Source organism: Episyrphus balteatus, chromosome 3 (genome assembly GCF_945859705.1).
Source record: "Episyrphus balteatus chromosome 3, idEpiBalt1.1, whole genome shotgun sequence".
Classification (NCBI taxonomy): domain Eukaryota; kingdom Metazoa; phylum Arthropoda; class Insecta; order Diptera; family Syrphidae; genus Episyrphus; species Episyrphus balteatus.
In genome coordinates, this window is record NC_079136.1 from 60,104,350 (window position 1) to 60,127,716 (window position 23,367).

Here is a 23,367-nt window from a genome sequence, read left to right on the forward strand (position 1 = left end):
TTTCGTCATGCCGTCCGCGTCCGTCGGTCTGTGCGTCTGTGCGTCCATCTGTACATCGAGATAGGGCCTAAACGGATGGACGGATTTGCTTGAAACTTGGTACAGATTATTTTTGCGTAATTTCCTAGGTCCATTTTTTTTATTTTTTTTAAATCTCCTTTTTGACGCATATCTCCCATATAACGTTTTCGAGGTATTGCAATTTTCTCGAAAACGACTCAAAAGATTTTGATTAAATTTGATGTGTGTAATAGTCTTATTGATTCTAACAAATCTGCGTTTTTAGTTTTTCTCAAAAAATGCGGAGAACGGAAATATGGCGTTGCCGTTTTTCAAAAATTGACATATTTTTTAAGGTTCATATATTTTATCAAAGCATAAGTCAATTTTATTTAAAATTTACAGATATCATTTTGAAGTGTAAAATGTAAAAAAAGTTAAAAAAAAGTTGTGGAAAAAAAATTTTAATTGAATTTTTTTAGCTTTCGATGTTTTTTTTATTTTTTTTTTCTCGACACTTAAAAAATCTAAGATTTCTCAAAAAATATTTAAGATAAAGATACTTTGAACTACAAGAGCAAGTACGTGCGACCCAGTCGTGCATTTTATTTTACTTGCACTTGCAATATCAAATATAGCGATTGCATGTGGTTTGTTTTTTTAATCATTTTCAAATTGTGCCACTAAAGCAATTTTTGTGCTAAAAAGCCATTGGAAATTGTGAAGAAACCTCGCTTAAGTGGTCAACCCCTACAATTATAGAAAAGACGTAACGTAAAATGTTATATGGTTAACTTTGATGCAACGTTAAAAAAACGTACTACTTACAACCTATGGTAGAGCACCTGCTCAAAAAAACCAATTTGCACTGACTGATTTGTGCCCGTTTTAATACCATATGTATTTTTCGAGACCTTAATTGTTTGTGAAATGCTCAAGTGTGGTTCTGGCCCAGTGTTAACTCGCGTGCTGTTTTGATTTTATGAGGTTCTTTATTGTGACTTCCGGTACCTGTTTGAACATTCTTCCTTAATCTACATATTTCCACAAGTCTTAGAACATACTGATGTTTTGATTTTTTAGAAAATCCATACAAGCTGAAAATCCTAAAAATCCGATATTTTTTTTTATTTCATTCAGAAAATGTACTTAAAGTGAAGGTTTACATTAGTTAAATTTGCTGAAACCTCCATACAATTTCTCGGTTATCTTTACCTGTCTGTACGCTCTGACTGTTCTTTGTAATTTGATTAACTTTAAAATGAAGCATGTTAGAAATAGAAGTTTCTTCCATAAAAACAATTTAAAGAAAATAAGAGCAATAATAAATCAGATTTGTCTGTACGTGACGCTGAAATGCATCATTAAATGGCCCGTTTTTGTCGTTTTTTTTTTTTTTTGTAGTTTAGCCTTTCATTATTGGGAATTATTAAGATCTACCGTTGTATATATATAGGTAAGTACTTTTTTGTATCCAAGTATGATTTTTTTTCTGTGTTTGTGTGTTTCCATCCTTTGAACCTTTGAGTTTTCTTTTCAATATTTTTAACACAATGATTAATATTAATTCAGCATGAGAAAAAATATAAATTAAATTATTTAATTTGTACACCCTGTTGAAAAGTTTAAAAATAAAATTAACAAAAAAATAAAAATAAAATGAAAACTTGTTACTAATGACGATTTATTCTTTTCACAATCATTTCATTGTTTATGTGTGTAATGTTATGTTTTTTTTTTTTTTTAAGTTTAAATTTGTATAGAGATATTTGTGAATTTCATGTTGGATATTTATTTATACACAAAAAATATAATAAAAACGACTTATATAAAATCGCTTTAAATCTACCATAAAAATCCCGTATGCATTTTTTATTTTAATTTTAAATTTACATTTTTTGATTGATATCTAGAAAAATTTACAATATATACAATAAATTTAAATTAAAAAAAAAAAAGAGAAACTACATTGTGTGGGTTAAAAAATGAGTTTTTTTGCATTTTTTTTTTTATGATTTTTTAAATCATGTAAATTAAAAAATAAAAATATATATTTATACGATATACATATCTACTTTGTACAATATTGTGTGTAGTTTATTGTGATTTTATTTTATTTAATGAATTTTTGTTGTGCTTTAAAATTTAAAGTTTTTTTTTGTATATTTTTTAAAGAATTTTCTTTGTTGTTTTTATTTTTTTTTTGTTTAATGAAGAGAAGAGTTTTGTATAAAGAATATAGAGGTTTTGATTTGTTTTTTTTTTTTTTTTATATTAAATTTATATATTAATTAAAGAGTTTACTTTACTATCTTTTCATGGCAGTCATGAATGTGCTATGATGAACACTTATCGTTGTTAGAAGTGTAAGTAGCAAAAGTACATTTATACGATTGTTTGACACTGAGGTAGACATACCTGAAAAAGAAATTTAAATTTATTTATTGATTTATATATTTTTTTTTAAATATTTTATTTAATATAGAAGATCCTTTAAGTATCAAAGACGGGCGTAATAGGTCTGAGTAAGCAAGGCAGAAGAAGTATAACGTTTTTAAAACAGTTTAAAACGTCACATTGTGTTTGGAATTATGAAAAAGTATAGAAAGATATTGAATGAGTAAAAAAGAGTAAAGAGTACGAATGATAATGGTTTTTCTGAAAACGATTGCTGGTTCCTGGTATTTAATTTATGTATGCAAACAATCTTGAGAGTCAAAACTGATTCTTTGAAAACATTAATCGAATAAATTGTCAAAAGAACTTTATATTAACCACACTTTATAATTTCCCATGTAGCGCAAAAAGTAATAAAAACACATAAAAGTACTGGAATAAAAATTTAATTCTCACAATTTAATTAAAATTTAAACATTAACATACGAATATTAAGGTTAAAGGAGGTTGATATTTGTCATTTATGAAAAATGACTTCAATTAAGTGCACATTTTTTGGAAAAGACCGATTCTTGAGCACAGAAAATTAATTTAATTCATTTAATTTTAAAATTGGTATTGCAGAGTTTCTCTTGTAAGGCTTAAACATTTTGAAATTGCTTATATTTTTAAAACATTAATTCTAAAACTAAGAAGTGTAAGTTAAAAAATTTAATAAAAATAGATACATTTTTTTCTTCAAAGTAGAAAAACAACTTTTTAATAAAATTTGAGCAGTTTGATTTATTCTTTTAAGGTGCAGTTTTAGCAGAAAATTAAATTTTTTTGACCGAATTTATTTTTAAAGGAAAAATTTCCAAAAGTTTAAAAATCCTAAAATTTCCTTTAGGAAGGTTTTAGTTTGATTTATTTATATAAAAAGAAATATATATTTTTTGTAAGAATTTAAATTTTAGGTGGATCTTATCTTCAGTTTGTGTTTACTTTTTAGGAGCTACGAAAATGAAAAACTTTTAAAGTTTCATGAAGCTATTAATTTATTTCATTATTTTGAAAATTAAAACAAAAACGAAACGTTTGTTTGTTTGGTAAGCCGTTTACTGAAATTTCAAAATATAACAAAACATTAAATTATATAATCAAAATTAACGGTCCTTGAAATTATCACTAAAATGAATTAAGTTGTTTTTTTAAGAAAAACAAATTTTTGAACCGTATTAACGGTACTTGCCGTATAACTGTTTTCTTGATTTCTGACTTGCTCGTGAGGGAATGAACCGATCCCAACGAACATTTTTGTACGAAAGCGTCTTAGGCCCATTTGCTCATATGGATCATAAATTTGAATCTTAGGTAGGTCAAACATATGTTTTACTTAGTTTTTTCTAAGTTGCTAAAATATATTTATGTTCAACCTAGCAATTATTTACTTTTATGCGAGAAATCGCTGAGAGTTTTAAATTAAAATGCCAAATCGACTCAAACGTCAGTTAATTTAATTAATATCTTCCAAACTGACATTGGTCACCAAATTGTCAAAACATGACAATTTGGCGACCAATGTCAGCTACAATAATTCTTATTTTATTTATTTACCGACGAAAAACGCACAAAAGCCGAAAAACCACGCATACCATTAATTTTTTAACAATTATTCACCATTTTCCGCGAAGAAACACGAAGAAAATTTGTTAATTTTTAATTTATAATTTTTTCAAATGACATTTTCTAAATTAAAACAAAAACAAATTTCCTGTTTACTGCGATTGAAAAAAAAAAACAATTTTGACAACGTTCGGAAGATATTACCTTATTATCTATGTGTACTGTGGTGCAAACCGATATGTGGAACATAGTCCTTTATGTTTTACTTAAATATTTAAGTTCCGTTTCAGCAAATTTGCCTTATTAATTTTTGTATAAAAAAAAATTGAATTTTGTTTTTTTTTTTTAAATATATTAAAATTTTTTATAATCAATATTTTCAAAACGGGTTAGCGAATTTTCTTAAAATTTTATTTTATGTGGATTTAATTTTTTTATTTTTTGATTTTATTTTTTTTTATGTGGATTAATTATTTCTTGTATAAGTATCTATACAAAAAATTATTTTTAAAAAACAGGTCCTAACATTTTTAAAATTTTCTATTTGGAAATTAAAACCATTTGAAAAGATGTTTTCGTACTTTGAAAAACAATTTTTATTTTTTTGTGTACATTGTTTTTAAAAATAATTAATTAATTCAATTAATCAAACACTATCTTATATATAAAAATGAGTTCGTTTAGTGTGTGTGGCCGATAAACTCGCGTTTGGCTGGTCCGATTTTGGTAATTTTTTTTTTGTTTGAAAGGTATTAATATGTAGATGGTTTGTATCAAAAAAAAATAATACCTTTCCTCGCATCTTTGCATAGCTGTCAATTTGTACGAGTAAAAAAACACTCTCGCTTTTTAAAAATTTTAACCAAGCTTAATTTGTAAAGCTTTCAAAATAATTAAAAAAGCCTGATTTTGAGTGAAACAAATAATTATTCGTCTTGTGTCATTAAATCCACATATGGACTGCACAAATAAAATGTATATTCAATCTCTGATCTTCATTAATGACACGTGTTTGATTATTGCGAGCAAAGCACTGGCACAGTTAGGATTGGTTGTTCCAAATCACGCAGACCAAGATGTTCTTGATCAGAAATACAACGCGAAAGGCAATACAATTACATACATACGTTGAATAAATTAAAAATATTTGTGCAAACCAATGTGCCAAAGTTAAACGATCAATAAAAGTGTGTGTATGTGCAAGGTGTCATCAATCAGGGTTATGGTTTGTATCTTTTGTATATATTTCTCCTGTGCGTTTGTTTGTGACCCTACTCCTAAACGAATAGACAGATTTTTTCGATATTTTGTGTGAAATGTATGTGAAAAACTCAATCCGAAACAGGTTTTGTTTTATAATTGGACCCGGTAGGTGGCGCTGCTGTCAGGTTATAGGCAAATTCCATATTTGGGGTCGAATAACTGGACAGATATTTGTGAAATTTAGTTTATGTGATAAGGTCTATCCGTTACAGGTTTTGTTTTATGATATGATCCGGTAGGTGGCGCTGTTTTCAAGTTATACACTGAGGGAAAAAACAACTTAAAATCAACGAAAACCACAAATTTCATATTTTGAGTCCGAAAGACTTGACAGATTTTTGTGAAAGTTCGTTTGTGTGATAAGGTCCATCCATGTTTTGTAAATTATAATTGTATGCGGAAGGTGGCGCTGTTCTTAATTTATAGGCAAATATTCCATGTATGGAGTTCGAGAGACTTGACGCTGCTGTCAAGTTATAGTTAAATTCCATATTTGGAGTCCGAGCAGCTGTATAGACTTTTATGAAATTTTTTGCATTTGATAAGGTTCATTCGAGACAGGTTTTGTTTTATAGTTGGACCTGGTACGTGGCGCTGCTGTCAAGTTATGAGCAAATTCAGTATTTGGGATTCAAAGAGCTCATATTCAAGGCTAATAAAAACAAACATGATTTAAATCTTTAAAATGTTATATCCTCAATTAAAATTGTTTACCACTAAGCTATCTCACAGTTGAAAATTGGTATGATAAACTGAAACTTAAAATTTGTTTAAGTTGTTTCAACTACACCAAAAAAAAATTTGATAATAACAGCTATCAAATTAACATTTTTCAGTGACAAAAGTCGTCCAACAATTAAAATATCAATTTTGATATTTTATCATATCATTTTGACATTTTTTAATTTCAGGTGGGATAGTGAAAATTTCACTTTGACAATTAAAATATCAATGTTGACTAGATTTTACGTTTTAGTTTATTATAATGAAACCTATTTCTTTCCTTTTCATTTTTATTATTTTTATTATTTTAAGAATTTTCTTTCTTTTTTCAAAACATTACAGAAAGGGAATATTCTTTACAAAATAATGGCGATATTATTTTTTCTACTAAAGGTGATAATAATTGTTTTGTTATTTTCTCCCAAACTATGTGAAGTAAAATCTTAGTGACGATCAAATTTTCTCAGTAAATCATACATTTTACTTCGAAAAAACACAAAGCGCCTTTAAATTAGTACACATTAAGAATTTTTTATTTAATATTTTTCAATAATTTGGAATGAGAAATTGATATGAAAAAATGATAATAAAATATCAAAAAAAATTTCCAAAATGTGACATTTAAATATCATCCTGATGATAAAAATGTTGTTTTAACATTTTAAATATTATAAAACACATTTTATAGAGCATTTTTGGCTGATATTTAAAAAATGTTAAATTGATATTGGTTTTTTTTTTCGGTGTAACAATTTATTAATACAATATTTTAATACTAAGACGTATGCATAGAATTAAGCGGGAATCTTTTCATTTTAAGTCGGTTTTTTTTACAATTTACAAAAAAAGATCGCTACTGTTTGAATTTCCTAAATAGCCAAAAATATCAAATTTTAGTAGCGATTGTAAGTGATTGAAAGGAGGTCGAGACACATACGATTTTGTTTTTAAAAAAATTTTTTTACTATTTGACGCAAAAAACCCGTGCCACTAACAGAAAAAAACAGTGGCATGCATACAAGATACATAAATTATAATAGCTGTCAAACAAATGGTTTGCTTTTTTTAATACTTTATACAATTTAATGTTTGTGCCCCATATATCAAGTTGTGGCCCGATTTTTTTATATTGGAAAAGGTTAACACATTACAAAGCCAAAAATTGGAAATAAATACTAGAAAAATGCGGAACGAAGTCCGCCGGGTCAGCTAGTTATTTTATATTATAAGCTTTAGCATTCTTAGCTGCTTTAAACGTAAGAGCAAGTACGTGCGACCCGTCGTTTATTTTTTTGAAAGCCAATGATTCGTGTTTTATTGGTCATATGTAGAACATAAAATAAAATAGGCGCGTCCCACCAAGTAAAAATCTCTGAGGGCTCAATCACATTTTGAAAGAGAGCAAATTCATTTTTTGGGACAAGTTTCTCACATGAATTCAATTTTTTTTTCAAATCCAACACTTCAACTGCAACTTCACACAATTGCAACTTTTCTTCAAATATTAAATTGTGATAAAAAATTATTTGAAAATATCGTGAAGCAATCTCAAAATAATAACATTTTCTTTAAATTTTCATTAAATTTTTCATGTTTTTAGCACATTTATAACTGGCACACCACCAAAAAACAAACATCAAAACAATAACAAAAAAAAATTAAAGAAAGAGAAAGAAAACTGAGAAATTGAATCCCAAAAATTTTTGTCTCAGAAATCTCAGAAAAAAAGTGAGCGCTTAGCAGAGATTTTTTGTCTTACTTAAAAAATCTCTGAGCGGTCACACAGATAAAAATATGACCCGCTAAAAACTAACACATTGCCATATTGTTTTACCGTCCATACATTTCATAAGGAAATCTTATTAAAATCAACGATTAATAAGGTTTTTTTAAGGAGATTTCTTATTATTTTTACAGAGAAAATCTTATTAAAATTTGACTGAAAAGTAGATTTTTTTTGCAACTTAGCACTAGAACAAAAATCGCGATCAATATTTTCATGGCAGGTTGGTTCAGGTGGTAAGGTGGGCGGCTAATGATTTGAAGTCTCCAGTTCGATTCCCAGCCTGGTCATCGTTTTTTTTTTATTTTTTTGCAGATTTTAAAACAATAAGGAAAACCCGATTGTTTTAATAAGGTTTCCTTCTTGGATGAAAACCATAGAGAAATCTTATTGTTTTTGTTCTATTTTATGTGGTTTATTTTTCTCTGTGCAGAGATCTCACTTGGTGGGACGCACCTAATGACCTTTTGGATGAAAGGGTGTTTTTTTTTTTTATAGAAACATTAGTACTTTTTACCAAAAATCTGTCTCAAATCTAGAAAACTAAAAATACATTGCTGATATAATGGCTAAAGGGTGTTTTTTTCGAGAATGAAAACTATCATGATTATGAACTTAAATCTGAATTCAGTCTCCACCACCTGCCATTTGCGAAGAATTGACAAGCCCTTCATAAAAAAGGACATATCTTCTAAACCGTTCTAACTTGTAGCATTGTAGAATTGCAGGTCCCATCCATTTTAAACTAATTAAATCGATGCTGGTTTTTTTTTTATTCATGCATTTTTTAGTATTCTCTTTTCACAGAATTAGAAGAAGAGCTTGTTTTTTGTTAACAAAATACAACATAAAAATAGAAACATCAACTCACCCGAACTAAGCAACATTTGATTGTTTAAATTTTCATCATGCGTTAGGACGGCACTCAATGATGATTCTCGTCTTAAATCCGGATATTTGTCAATTTCTGCCACACATTTCAATTGTAAACTCCTTCCTGAATTAAAATATCTCGGTCCATTAAGATAGAAATGCACTTGCAACGTTTGCCTACGCAAATTGTAATCGTGCGCAGGTATAGTTTGTTCCATTCTTGGTTGTAGTTCACCCGGAAATGCCTATCCAAATAAGAGTAACAAACAAAAACAATAAGAAATTTTAAGTCGTTTTTACACAACAATTATAAGAACTCACCCTTTCGCCATTTATGTACCATGTCAATGTTGCTGGTGGACTTGAATAATCGGATGAGCAGTTTGCTGTGACGAATTCATCAAGCCGGTACATTGAGTGAAAGCTGCTTATAAGCGGATTATTTTGCGGCAGAGCTGAAAAGAATCAAACAAAGAGCGAGTCAACACCCATTCTGACAAATTCTATAGACATGTTTATATTTATGTAAAATACAGCCAGAGGAGTCGACTTGTGTGTTCGGTAGGTTCTTTTGTCGCAGGATGTTTAAGGATGAAAAAAAAAAAATATAGTATACTTTCAGGCTGAAGGTGCTTTTAATGCGACACACACAAAAGCAATACTTAATTTGTTTCCAAAGAAACAAAACACTTTCACTACAACCGACGATAGCAGCTCTTTCTCTGTTAAAATGAATAAGCAGTTAAGAAGATTTTCCAACACAATATTTTCAAGGAAAACCTTTAACTACATTGCTTTTATCCTCGTCTCGTTTTGTGTGTTCCTTTCCGTTTATAAGGGTATACAACAAGCTACTTGAGCTTGATGGCAATATATAGAAGACTTAAATTGGCTTCGGCTTGTGGAAAAGTTTTTTGATTGCAATCATAGGCGAGAGGACTGAAAGTCAATATTTATGCGAGTAAAATATCTTGTTATTGTTTTGCCAACAATTTAATGAAGCTCCAATTAGAATTTCTCTTAAAAAGCAAGGAAAAAAAAAAAAACACTGAGTTCTTGAATTTTGTGGAAATGAATGGGAATTAAGTTTTGTATTTTGACATTTGAATAAAAAGTATTGTTAGAAAATTCTAAAGAGTTCTTAGGAAAAGTCAATGGCAATGCTCATTAGAAAAAAAAGTTTCAGCTTTTTAACTTAACTTGGAAACCAAAAGATGTAGGTACATGTACATCGTTTCTGAGTATACCGGAAAATAATGAAAGGAAGGACCAAATGTGGTTCCGTGTCTTTAAGTGAGTATTTAATTAAAAGACCACGTAATTGAGTGTATGATATTTGTGATAAACATATTAATAAACATTTATCACCGAAAAAATCATGAATTATGGACAACTATTTCTTACAAAAAAAAAATAATAGAGATCTTCTGTAAACTCTGTTGGTGCAAAATTTGTACAAAAAAAGACACAGAAGTTCGGAAATGCTTTTGAGTAGGGTTGCCGAATTCTATTGAATATCAAACATTTTGGCTGAAATATTAGTATTTTAGTGTTTGTTAGCATTTGAGCATAAATTAAATTGATTAAATAAAATCATTTTCTTATTAAAGTAGATTCTTATAAATTAAAATTTTCATGAAATTAAGAAGATTTCACCATTTGTTTTAAGTCAAAAATCTGCTTGGCAAAAAACCATGCAGAAAAATACTAAATTTAACACAGATTCTATTTGTTTTTAGATTTTCTTTTTTCTCCTTGTACTTTTTTTAAATAATTGATATAGTGCAGTAAAAATTGATATATACAGTATTTAAATGTATGAAAATGGGTACATTACCACGATAAAGCATTGTAGTCCGGTAAATAAAGGAGTTTTACCCTACAAAAGGTCCGGTAGTTCTAAATTTTTGATATGTTGTTAGGTATGGTTAGTAGATAGAAAAACCAAATTTCCACAACCACGCCCCCTCCGCCCCCTTCAGCATCACCGAAAAACCATAGAAATTTTGCACTTTTTTCACTTTTATGCCCATAACTTTCTTCTGGTGCATTTTATTGAAAAAAAGTTGTTGGTAGACTTGTAGAAAACATAATTTCCTACGAAAATGACTTTGATAGTATTTTTATACAACCAAAAACAACGAAGTTATGAAGCTTCCAAAAACATGTAAAATTTCGGATTTTGCAATATTTTCAGTTTCTTGTCACTTAACAGTGCTATAACTCTTTAACAATTGACTTTTACGCAAAAATCTTAATCAATCTTATAGACAATTTAATTACCTAAATTAAAATGTAACCCACTTTGATTTTGTGAATCAAATAACCGAGTTAGGGCTAAAAAAGTAAAAAAGTATTTTTGATAGTTTTCGACACTTTTTTAATTATCCATTAAATGAATAATTTGTATCCCACAAAAGGTCGGGTGGTTCTTATTTTATATTTAATCAGGTTTTAATGGTAGATTGAAAAAAAATTCATATCCACGCCCCCTCCGCCCCCTTAACCATACTCCAAAAACCAATTCTGCATTTTTTCAGTTTTATGAAGTTTCATATTTATTTATGAGTTGATGAGTTGACAAGTACCTACGATTGAAGGAGGTTCAGCTTTATTGCTATATACAATAGGGTGGTCCTTAGGAACAAAAAAGTGTTGACGCCCCCTAGAATGGTTCCAAATCAGGAAAAAAAAGCCCTAATTTTTTAAAATTTTTATTCCTAACCCTTCCTGACCATATTTAATTAAGAAGTTTATATCAAAAATCCGCCATTAACCCAACACTGGACACAGAATATAGCCTTTGCTATAGTAACTTCTTAAAATAGGGCCAGGAAGGGTCAGAGATAAAAATTTGGAAACAATAAGGTATTTTTTTTTCCTGATTTGGAACCAATCTAGGGGGCGTCGCACTCAATTTTCGAAAAAGAGTAAAATAAGGACCACCCTAATATACAACTATCAATCGATAGTTGATACAAATTTAATTTTAATATCTTATTACTTAATTAAAAAAAGTTTTGAAAGCAGAGAATGGTCCTAGTCATTATAAAGAAATCTAATTACAAAATTCCAGTTGACCAGTTTTCCTATAATTTTGGTTTAAAAATCCCAAATTTTAGTATTTATCAACAATCGATTGACAGTTGTTAATCACAATACGGGTGATTATAAAATGGATAATAGAACAGTCAAATCCTGTTTGCCTAAGAAGTATGGAGAAGGTTAAAAGGTTGAGAGTAGTCAAAGCAGCTGCAGGCACAGTTTTGGAAGTCATTCGGTCTAAAGTTTACAATACAGATGAGTACCCATCCTCTATTTTTTGAAACTGTAATACTGAAGAATAAGAGTGGTCCTTTGGATAAATGGAAAAGGAAATGTTTGGCCTTATCCCATGCTGTTATAGCTGCTGCTCGTCCCCGATCCTTCCTTTCCCCCTTCTAACCAGAATAAGTGTATATGTATAGGAAGGTCCTAAGCTTCTCATTGATATGATTACACCCCTTGGCTTTTCATCAAGTCACCACGAGGCGCAGCTACTTTAAGTTTCTACTAACATGCAAACACAACCACCCCTGATTCAACACGAACGTACGGATGCTTTCTTCCAGTTGCGCCAGAATTAGTATCTAAAGCAGGTACCATAGAGCTTCAAAGATTTTTGAGGAAGACATAGTAAACCTATTGCCGAGAACGTGTACCTTCGAAAACCTGGGAGGATCAATTTATCTGATGAATTCTCATTTTTCACATTCAATTCTATGGAGAACGTCTTACTCATTCCATTCATGCCATAAGTGAATGTGACAAATTTTGCAAAATGTTTCAAAAACCCCTCTGCACTTGAAGCTGCAGAGAAGCTAAGGACCCAAATGCCAGAGATCAGAAAGTATCGGAGGCGGAAGAACATATCTTGTTGGCTTTATATGGAGAGGACAGTAGTCAATCTCTAAGCTTTCTTCGATATTTCAAATTTATGATTAGTTCAACAAACTTAATTTGTGCAAACTACCGCCTACAACAGATCCAGCACACTTTCATTTCCTCCGGACTTATCACCAGATCATGGCGTGGATGGGTATTGAGAAAAATCCTCTGGAATGGGGCTGGACGAGAGTATGCCACGTATTGCAACCCATTAAAACTGTGCAAGATCCTGCTCCCCAAAAATTGATGAAAGCTGTGTCATGCAAATACCTATGTGCCTAAATGCATTGGAGCTGGCAGATGCAGGAAAGAGGGACTTAAATGTTCCACATTCTGTAAGTTTTGCTGTGGACAATCCTGTCAAAATCGTCCAAATGAATTTTTTAGGAAGATGACGAAGAAGAAGATCAGATATCATCGATCAATTTGAAGAAAAATTCAACGAAGCCAACTTTTCTCATAATTCACCATCTTCTATAATTTACCTATTACTTCTATATTTCCCCACCTGTGCTACCCCTGTCCCTCATACCCCAATTCTTTTACCTTCGTCCACTCATAGCCCACCGCTTTATAAGCGCATGAGATATTAAACTAGGTTATTAAGAAATATGACTTTTATTAAATAAAAATACTTACTACCTATTACCTGGTTCTTATCAAAAGAATAAAGTTGTATTCATCAAAAAGAATTCCCTACAAAAGGATTTTTGGCTAAAAATTAAGAATTAGGAAGTTATAGCGCTGTAAACAGGTAAGAAACTGAAAATAAATAAAATCGGAAATTGTAACTTTTTTTTTTAAATTCTTAGTTTGGTGGATATTCTATGTGCAAGTTGTAGAAAATTTTGTGTTCTACAATTTTTCACATTTAAATGACCAGAAACTGAAAAAATGCAGAGTTGGTTTTTGGGGTATGGTTAAGGGGGCGTGGCTATGAATTTTTTTCCAATCTACCATTAGAATCTGATTAAATATAGAATAAGAACCACCCGACTTTTTGTGGGATACAAATCCTTCGTTTAATAAAAAATTGCAAACTTTTTGAAGTTTTTTTCCTACAGATCGAAAACGGTCTATCAAATCGAAAAACCGTTAATGTAATAAATGAAGGTAATAAAAAGATCTACAACTTTTACTTCAAATTAATTTTTAAAAAAGCTCAAATAAAAGAGATATGACGAAAATAAGAAAATCACCCTTTGACTTGCTTCAAAAAAACCACCCTAACTCTTAAACCGAAGGTTTAATCGAAAAACATTATTTAACATATTCTGTAGGAAATTCAATTATCTTTAAGATTGCTGTACAATTATTTCTGCTAGGTCCAATAATACGCAAGTTATGTGAAAAAGTAAAATAAATAAATTTTCAGAAAAACTGCATTTTCGGGAGCGTCTGCCGGGGGTTTGGCCGCACATAAAATGTCTGCCATGGGTATTTTTGTCATCAGGGAGTCCACCGCTACAGGATGCGACTAGTTTTAAGTGGTTACCCTAAATAAATCAGTTTTCAGAAAAACTGCATTTTCGGGACCGTCTGCCGGGGGTTTGGCCGCACTCAAAATGTCTGCCATGGGTGTTTTTGTTATCAGGGAGTCTACCGCTACAGGATGCGACTAATTTCAAGTGGTTACCCTAAATGAATCAATTTTCAGAAAAACTGCATTTTCAAAACCGTCTGCCGAGGGTTTGGCCGCACTCAAAATGTCTGTCATGGGTATTTTTGTTATCAGGGAGTCCACCGCTACAGGATGCGATTAATTTTAGGTGGTTAAGCCAAAGTCTAAAAACGCCAAAAAAAACGCATTTTCGGGACAGTCTGCCGGGAGTTTGGCCGCACTTAAAATGTCTGCCATTGTTATCAGTGAGTATGTGGCGTTGCGCAGTGGGGAAAAGGCGGAAAAAACCCAACTTTCGGAAGTACGATTTATTTTGATACTGCACGTGTTTCTAACAGTAAATTAGTTGAAGAATCAGAAAATGAAAACTGTTTTTCAAAAAAAATTGTGGTCCTGGAAATTATCGCTCAAAGTTGAAAAACAGTGAAAACTGATAAAAATACAAGTAGTTTCAAAATGATCTATTTTCCTTAAAATTTAAAGGTTTGAACAATTTTTTTTTGTAAATAGGCTTAAAATAAATTGACAAACAATATGGTACATTAGTTTAGCGAAAAAGAATTGAATACAATTTTTTTAACAAAAAAACATTCAATTTTAGTGACTTTTTAGGTTCAAATTAGGTTTTAACTACTGCCTCCGTCTGCCTCTGTTGGCGGATAGGTTTTCCTAGATAGTATTGAATCTCAGCAATAGTTTAAAAAAAAATCTCACCCGAAGACGTCCGTATTCGGTTTTTATAGCAATTTCAATCTGAAAAAGTCATTCAAAAAACCAAAAAAAAAAAAAATAAGGCAAAAAAGAAATATGCAGCTATTTTCGCCAGACAAATCTTTCTAAATGTATTTTGGTATTCTGAATCTGAATGTGAAGTCCGTTTTGCTAAACAGCCCAACATTTTTGATAAGATTGCAAAAAAAAATTTTAAACCCACAATTTTAAAGTTTTTCCCAATTTAGTTGCTGTTGGGATCAGGAGTTTGTGTTAATGAAACCTGCATTACACATTTACCTATTAAAACAAATGTTTTTTTCACTAAGCCACTTTTTTTACTTTATTTATAACTATCGGAATCGGAATACAGTAAAACTGGTTATTTGAAGATTCTCTTATCTTTAGTTCCACTTGTTTCCAAAAAAAGGATGGAATGATTTGATGGAATGTTCAGCTAATTGAAGGAAAAGTTTAGGCTTGGTAGCCGTTTAAATTTTAGAACTAATCAAAAAAAAAAAAGTTTCCAAGAAAGTTAAATTTTGAAAAAAATGCCATACCTACCGTTTTTGGACATTTTTCCTTTTTTGAAAATTTTTGATTTTTTTTTTATTTGTGTAAAATTTAAACGGTATTTATTAATAAAATGTTCAAATAAACTCAAAAAAATTTGATTTTTCTAAAAAAGCGATTGGAAGTATAAGTCATTTACAGCTGCAAAAACTTGATTTCTGATTTTTTAATATAATTTTTTTCTGAGTGGGCGTGGCAATGGGTGGTCATTGGTGTAGATTTGTCTTGCTATTAGCTACCTTTCCTGCAAATTTCATGAAAATTGGTTCAGTAGTTTAGTTTTAATTGAGTTTTTTCCGGTCTCCCATACAAGTTGCCCCACAGTGCGTTGGTTATCAATAAATTTTAAGTACCCTCACTAAATCGATTTTCAGAAAAATGGTACTTTTGATGCGCTTTTTCTCGACAACTCCCCAAATAAATGCAGGCAGACTAAGGTATTCGTCATCACCATGACCCACGCTACCTCTGACATTCATATGAATCGGTTACCTCTCACGCAAGAAATCTGCTCCTGGCTCTTAGACTATCCCGACTGTACGTTCACAAGTAGTCCATTTTCAATAAAAAAATCTACGAAAACCAAGATAAAAGTGTTTTCAGAGAATATTTGTAAAACACAAATTTATGCGGGTCACTGTGGCGTATGCGTCATTCGGCTTGTCAAAAATGGAAATAATTTTATACAGAAATGTTAATTTTGTGGATTTTTATGGTTACCACTAAAATTTTCCAAAAATATTAAGTACAAAAAAGCGGTTAAAGTTAGATTTTAAAAAAGAAATAGAAAAAATAAACGAAAAATTCATTGATATGATGCAATGAAATGTTAATATTTCGAGATCTATGCTACGGTCTCAAAAGAATTGTAATGAGATTATCAAACGAATATAAACATAAAATTTCCGAATATATGTAAACCTAAAAAAATACAAAAAAATGTCCATGTTTGATTTTTTTAAAAATCGAAAAAAAACCTTCAAACGCTAAAAACATAAGAACGCCGCAACTTACATATATTAGTTTTTATGGTTTTAAAATGTAGCTTAGACTATACAAATGGTTTTTGTTAAGTTTTTTCACCAGTCCATATGTTCCTCACCAATCCACAATGGGACCAAACACCAAAACCATCTCAAAATTGGTTTTAACAAATGTGATCATTTCAAAAAAGTAATGATTGTTTAACATAATAGAAATGTGCGCCATTATGATAGCATACATCGTTTTTAATATATTTTGGATAAAAGTACTTAAAATGAGTCTCGAACCTTACATTTCAATTGTTATTGTTTTTCGTCCAATTTTATATAACAGTTTAAACTTAGTTTTCTTAGAAGTTTGTGAAGAAACCTTATAAGTGTTGTATATCAATAAAAAGGTTAGAATCTCTACTTTATAAATCGTTATTTGTTTTTGAATGTACTTTAAATTGATTGCTTAGAAAAAATAACAATTAATGTTAAGTAATTTGGACAACTTTAATTTTCAATTGTAGATTTCTCCTTTGCCGACGACTGCCGATGTCGAGTTATGAATGAATTTAGAATCTCATTTTACTCAAAATTAAGGAATAAAAATAAAATTTTGCGCATATTTGCGCCATTTTGATCTACGATCAAAAATGTATAGGTAAAATAAAAATTTTCCAAAAATGTTTGCAAATCTTTTTTTTACTGTCATCTACAGGGTGTCTCAAAATTAATGATTCAAATGAAATATTCTGATAGGCTATTTAAAGGGCTCTTAAAATTTGGTAACTTGTTTATCCCAAATATTTACGGTTTTCGATTAAATGCACTTCTTGTGAAATTTCGAAAAATTCCTACTTTAAAACAGTATTTTGCTTCCGCTGTTCATAATTTATTTTTGTTTTTTTTTTACAAATATGTCCCTAAAACAATAATTGACAATTAAGAACAATTGACAAATAAAAAAAAATTATTTCGCTACAAATTAGTTTAAACAAAAGCCTATGTTTTTTATTGTTTTTTTTTTACTCTGAAAAACCTTGTTTTGTTGAATTCAAATTATAGTATCTTTCATCCTAACTTCAATTTCCGAATTTTGTATACTTTTTTTGAAAACTTTGATAACTAGGCAAGTTATAAAAATGATAAACCAGTTTCAAAATGTACAATTTATTTTTTAGGGTGTTGCTCTAAAATAAAAGTAAGAAATTGAGTTTCGTTAAAACTGCTAACTAATTTGTAGCGATATGGCGAACAAAATAAATAATGTTTTGATTAAATAATTGGTTCTTATTTACCAATGTTTCAGTGAACGTTTGTTAAAACAAAAATCAAAGTGAAGTAAAATACTGTTTCAAAGTAGGAATTTTTCGAAATTTCACAAGAAGTGCATTTATCGAAAATGGTAAGAATTTGAGATATGTATTTTAAATTATTACTTTTGGGATCCCCTACAAAGGGAATTCCCAACAAGCTTGACCATCTGAACGGATTTCAAGTCCCATTTTCTACCGCAAATCAAAATCTGCAGATTTGATTTTATTTAATTTCATCCCATTTTTTCAAACTATTATTTTTTTGCGCTATTTTATTTCTTATCTCAAGCTTTTGTTATATATAAATTATTTTCATATTCTATTTCGTTTTAATACTTTTTTCCTCTTCATTCCTTTTTTTTGGTTTGAGTTTTATAAAATACACAATAATTTTGATTTTATTAAGAAAGTGGTTAATTTAGTCTCTACGCTTATGGATACTTATCCCTTTCACATTTTTTCTTTCTTTTCTTACTTATAAAATAAATTCTACCTACAATGAATTTTATATTATCTTTCATTCGTATGCTTTTTTTTAATTAATAATCTTTTAATTTTTGCTTTCTTATCAATATATTATATATAGGATAACTTCACTTATATTTAACACAAATTACAACGACTTAAAATATAATTTTGTATATGAATTAAGCCATTAATTGATGAATTTGAGCTTTTTTTCATAATTTCTGTTTTTTAGTTCTGATTTTTATTCCATGTTGAAGCATATACATTGTAGTATATTTGTGCCAAATTTCAAACAAAAATATTAAGAAACAAAAAAGTTATGGAATTTTGAGATGATTTACATCGTTTTTTGTAAAACTTTTCCTTAAAAATGGATATTTTTTAAATGTTTTGATACATTGCACTTAAACATCTGGAGTAACCGAAAAAAGTTGATTGAGTGTTTCTTGCTCATTTATTTCGCTTTAAGGTGACGGTTCTTTTTATTGATATTGATAGTTTATTACTCAAGATATAGCCAAAATACTAAGAACACTGGGAAAAACAACGACAAAAAACTTTGAAAAATCATATCTCCAAAAACTATCCGCATAAACATTTTTTTAGATTAAATTTTCGAGTTTTCTGGGCTCAAATCTATACGAAAAGTATAACGGCACTTGGTGTCCAAAAATTTGTTTTTTCTTTTTTTGTAAACTAGTGTAGAAAGCAAAAAAAAATGTATTTGATTATTCACCAATGCATAGCTATATAAAATTCCAGAATTGAGTGGAAGTGATTCAGACTGTTTTGTTGGATCTCAGAATGACTGAATCCTTGAGTGAAACCAATCGAAAATTACATAATTAAAATGTATGTCATTTATTTGGTTTCACTCATTCTGAAATCAAAAAGAATGATTTTGAGTGAATTCTGCCAGTTTTTTTGCGAACAAAACAATTTCTTTCACTTTATCTCAGTATACATAAGTGTTGCCAGAATTTTGAACAGTCAATAGCCGCTTTTAAAATTGGTCCAAAAACACGCAAACAATTTTTTTTTTTAGTATGAGATTTTTGATTTTGTTTTAATTTGCAGATAACTTTTCCTTATCACACTTCAAGTATAATAATTTTTTTTCATAATTCTTGTTTTCACGCTCAATTACGGGGGTTAAATTAGATTTGTAATACGTAAAAAATGAAAAATGTATGCAAATTGGTTGTCTCTGTTCACATCTTTAGTAGATTTTTGCTGCAAAAAGCTTTGATTTTAAAGGAGCTTTAAATCACCATGTTCAAAATTAAAAGAGCCAAATTCCGACAAATCGGAAATCAAAACTGGCAACACTGGTATGCATACATACATAAATAAGATGCAAAGTATTAAACTATTTTTTTCCACAAAAAAATCATAATTTGAAAAATATTTTTTTTTTTACTTAAACTATTATTTGTTTAAGTTTTCCTGTATAGGTACTTTAATAGTCTGTTCCAACTAAAGCTAAAATGGCATACAATTTTGTTGCTTTTCCAGGTACCTATTATTGCTCCCTTTTTTCATATACTCTGTTTAAAAAGTTAATTCTAAGAACAATAATTTTTTATTTAAAAATAAAATAAAAATAAAAACCTTATTTAAAATAAAATTTACTACAAATTGTAAAGGAAAAGCAGAAAAATTCTTAAAACTCATCTTTCTCTTTCTAAGAACTGAAAAATTTCCCTTTGAAAGATACACAATTTCAAATAAATCTATCTGCTTGTCATGTGAGATTCATGTGAGATTTTATGACACATTTCTTATATTTTTTTTTTGTATAAAATTTTACATTAAAATGCAAAAAGAAAGAATGAAAAAGAGAAAAGAAAAGACACAAAAGTGCAAACGAAACATACCATAATGCATTTGACATGAATGATAAGAGATATCCTCTTGGAGCTTGCACTTCTTGGAAGAAAAAGCATATGCACTTGCGAAGAACTTTTTGTTGGAACTATAAGTCCCCATACGTTAAATATTATAAAAGACGAAGTGGTACTGGGAAAAAGTGGATATCCATAGTCCGTCCACCATTCATTCTTCATTCACATTTATTCAGTCTCACAGAGTAAAGTCGGTCGGTGTTGCGCTGCAGCAAAGTAATATTTCAAAAACTCAGTTCCAAGGACCAAGATACTTTGAACTAACGTCATCGTCAACGACGAACGACCGACCGACGCGACATTTGCACGAAACGAACTGGATGAATGAATGAATGAAATAGGGTGAAGATTGAGTGGATTCACTCTGCGCTTGAATGCAGTTGAACTGCTGCACACAATAAGAGCTCGTAAAACATGAAAATCCTTGATTTATGAGGCCTCGTTAATCTTTTCCATTCAGATTATGGCTATATAAATGATGATACAATCGTACCTCGTTCTTCATTATCTTAATGATCGATGTATGTGTGTATTTTGGGAGAGATGAAGACTAAACCATTATTGAAACATTTAAGTCGAAAAATAAGAAATCACAGTAAGATATAGTGGAATGGTGTTAAATCGGATGAAATGTCATTTGGCTTTTAAGTTATGAGAGTCGAGAAAAAAAAAGTTAAGAGACTTACCTGCAACAGTCATATTGGCAGCTTTAGTTGTCAGCTTAAAATGTGGTGCATCACCAGATACTTCGCATCGGTACACACCTGATGATTTTTTTCCTTGCAAACTCAATTCGATTTGACACGAAAATTCGTTGCAGAAATTTTTATCTTCGCTCACCATCACACCAGCAACTGGAAATTTCATGTAAACTGGATGCATCATTGGAGAGTATCTGAAAGTGAATTTAATACAATTAGTTTTTTTGTTTGTTTTGTGTAGTTTAATGTTACTTTGTCTAAGATTTTAACTGTTAAAGATGACATGAAGTAAAAATCAATACAAACCTTATGGCAGTAATTTTAAAAACTATTGTGAATTGGAACTTAACTTTAACGTATCTACCTCCCTACCTTCATACAAGATACGGTTTGTAGGTCGCATTACTTTCAACTCTGACAAACTGAAATCGTAATCATTTTAAAGGGGGTAAAAAGAGTTGTTATAGAATGTCCAGAAATAAGATTCTTTAAGTTCTTTGCATTTAAAGTTTGAAAAATCAAGAAACCAAACATTCAATAGTGGTTGAAATAAATCGATTCATTTGGAATATTCCAATATTTATTTTTATAATTATTTGATGTATCTTCCCCGTCTTATTTCATTGTAGTGCCTATATATTTCAATTTCATTAGAAGTATGTGCGATTAAAGCATTAATTGCTTATATGCTTTTATGAAATCCTCACCAGTTTTGAGTTAGGACTATGAGTGTGTAAAGTAACCCCCCTTTTTTAAATCGTTGCTCACGAAAGTTGTTCCAGGTTGATATCAATTTGTTTCGGAATATTCCAATTTATTTTCGATCAAATCGTTTTTGATCTAGCCCCCCTTGGTTTTCTGTAATTGAATTTTTGAAATGTATTTCAGGTTATAAAAGCTGTTTTCAAATTTTTGGACCTCCAACTTCAACATTCCAATTTTTCAAGATTTTATATTTTGGCAGCTTTTTAAAAAAGTATTCTAACCATGGTTCTTAAAACAACATGATGTCGTTAAATGTTTGTTTTTTTAAGATATCGTTTTCGAAACTTTTGTTCAAAAAACAAAAAAAAAAACCTTTTTGATTTTACTATCTAGCAATGCATTCGTACAAAAAAAAAAAGTTGATAAAGAATGCCAAAAAAGTGGTTCGTCTGTCTGTCTGTATACGAAACTATACATATACAGCCTAAACGGATGGAATGATTAACATCAAACTTGGTGTGTGGTGTTTTTTTGTGACTATCGAGAGGGTTTTTTGGAATTAATTTGTTTGGATTAAAAATAACGGTACCTGCAATAAATCGATTTTAGTTAAAATTGAATTTGATCAAAACTGGCTCCAACCGTTAGTCATAATACAAGGTCTATCTTAAAATCAAGAAATTTTTTTTTTCAAAAATCATTATCAACTGTAGGTACCTGCCATGGAACCATTTTTTTAAAATACCATTTTCTCCGAAACTACTAATTCGATTTCAACGAAATTTTTTGTACAAAAGTATTGATATAATTTTAATATAAACCAAAATTTTTAAATTGTGAAAAAATTAGCTTTTGGATTTAAAAAAAACATCATTTTTTTTAAATATAAAATTATCGAAAACGTGACATTAATTTTTTTTTGAAATTTTTGTTGTTGTAGGAAGGTAGGTTGATTATAATAATGGCTACATAATGGCACACCTATTTTATTTCATTTTTGTTTCAAAAAATTATTTATAAAAAATTTATTTCAATAAAAATGGTTAAAAAAAACTTTTTAAAAATCGAAAAAATATAAAAACTTAAAAAAAAATTATTTTGTAATAGAATTGTCTTTTGTTTTCAAGACACTGGACTTATGAGAGGCCCAACAATAAAAAAATTGTTAGGAAAAACTTTGAAAACTTGAACATATGTAATATAGTTTTCGAAAAAAGGTAAAAGCATTCGGGAACATATCGAGAACAACCTGGAATAATTTTCAAAAATAATAATTTCAAAAAAAGGGAGAACAATTTTACAAATCTAAGGATTATGCCCTTAGAAACACAAGGAGCTCTTTTATTAATATATGTAATAATAATAATAATAATTTAACTATATATATGTATGTAGTTTGATTTTTTTTTTCTTTTTAAACTGCAGTTTAGTTTTTTTTTTAACGATGCTAGCTTTGCTTAATATATCGAAACTGCCTTCTTTTCCACATTTTAATGAAAAGTTATTTATAATAATCTTAAAGATTGCAATTTTTTCTAATAATTTAATGGTCATGAAAATTTCATGAAAATTACCAATATTTGAAAACAAAATCAACACGGGGATGACGTAGTTGTAATTTTTGACAATTTTTTTTTGTAATTTTAAGCTTTTGAAAATAGTACCTAAAACAAATTCAAATCCATTGAGGTATTAAATTGTTCAAGAAAAGAACAATTAAGATTTTTGAAAAAAATGTTACACATACGCAACAGTGACCATCTTAGCTACATTGACAAAAAAAAAAAATAAAATTAAAAGAAGTAAACAAATGTTGACTCTCTCTT

At 29.5% G+C, this 23,367-nt stretch overlaps 1 protein-coding gene across 1 annotated transcript in view; it reads right to left on the minus strand.

Annotated features, from left to right (window-relative positions):
- Nucleotides 1-2,267: 2,267 nt before the first annotated feature.
- The window catches only part of LOC129913956 (uncharacterized), a 62,367-nt gene continuing 41,267 nt past the window's right edge, over nt 2,268-23,367 (minus strand). Inside the window, exons 3-6 of the mRNA XM_055992963.1 lie at nt 20,822-21,030; nt 8,966-9,099; nt 8,643-8,889; nt 2,268-2,418 (exon numbers count right to left, since the gene is read on the minus strand). Of these exons, the coding sequence (XP_055848938.1) occupies nt 2,309-2,418; nt 8,643-8,889; nt 8,966-9,099; nt 20,822-21,030 (700 nt within the window). The 3' untranslated portion in view covers nt 2,268-2,308. The remainder of the gene's footprint in view (nt 2,419-8,642; nt 8,890-8,965; nt 9,100-20,821; nt 21,031-23,367) is intronic.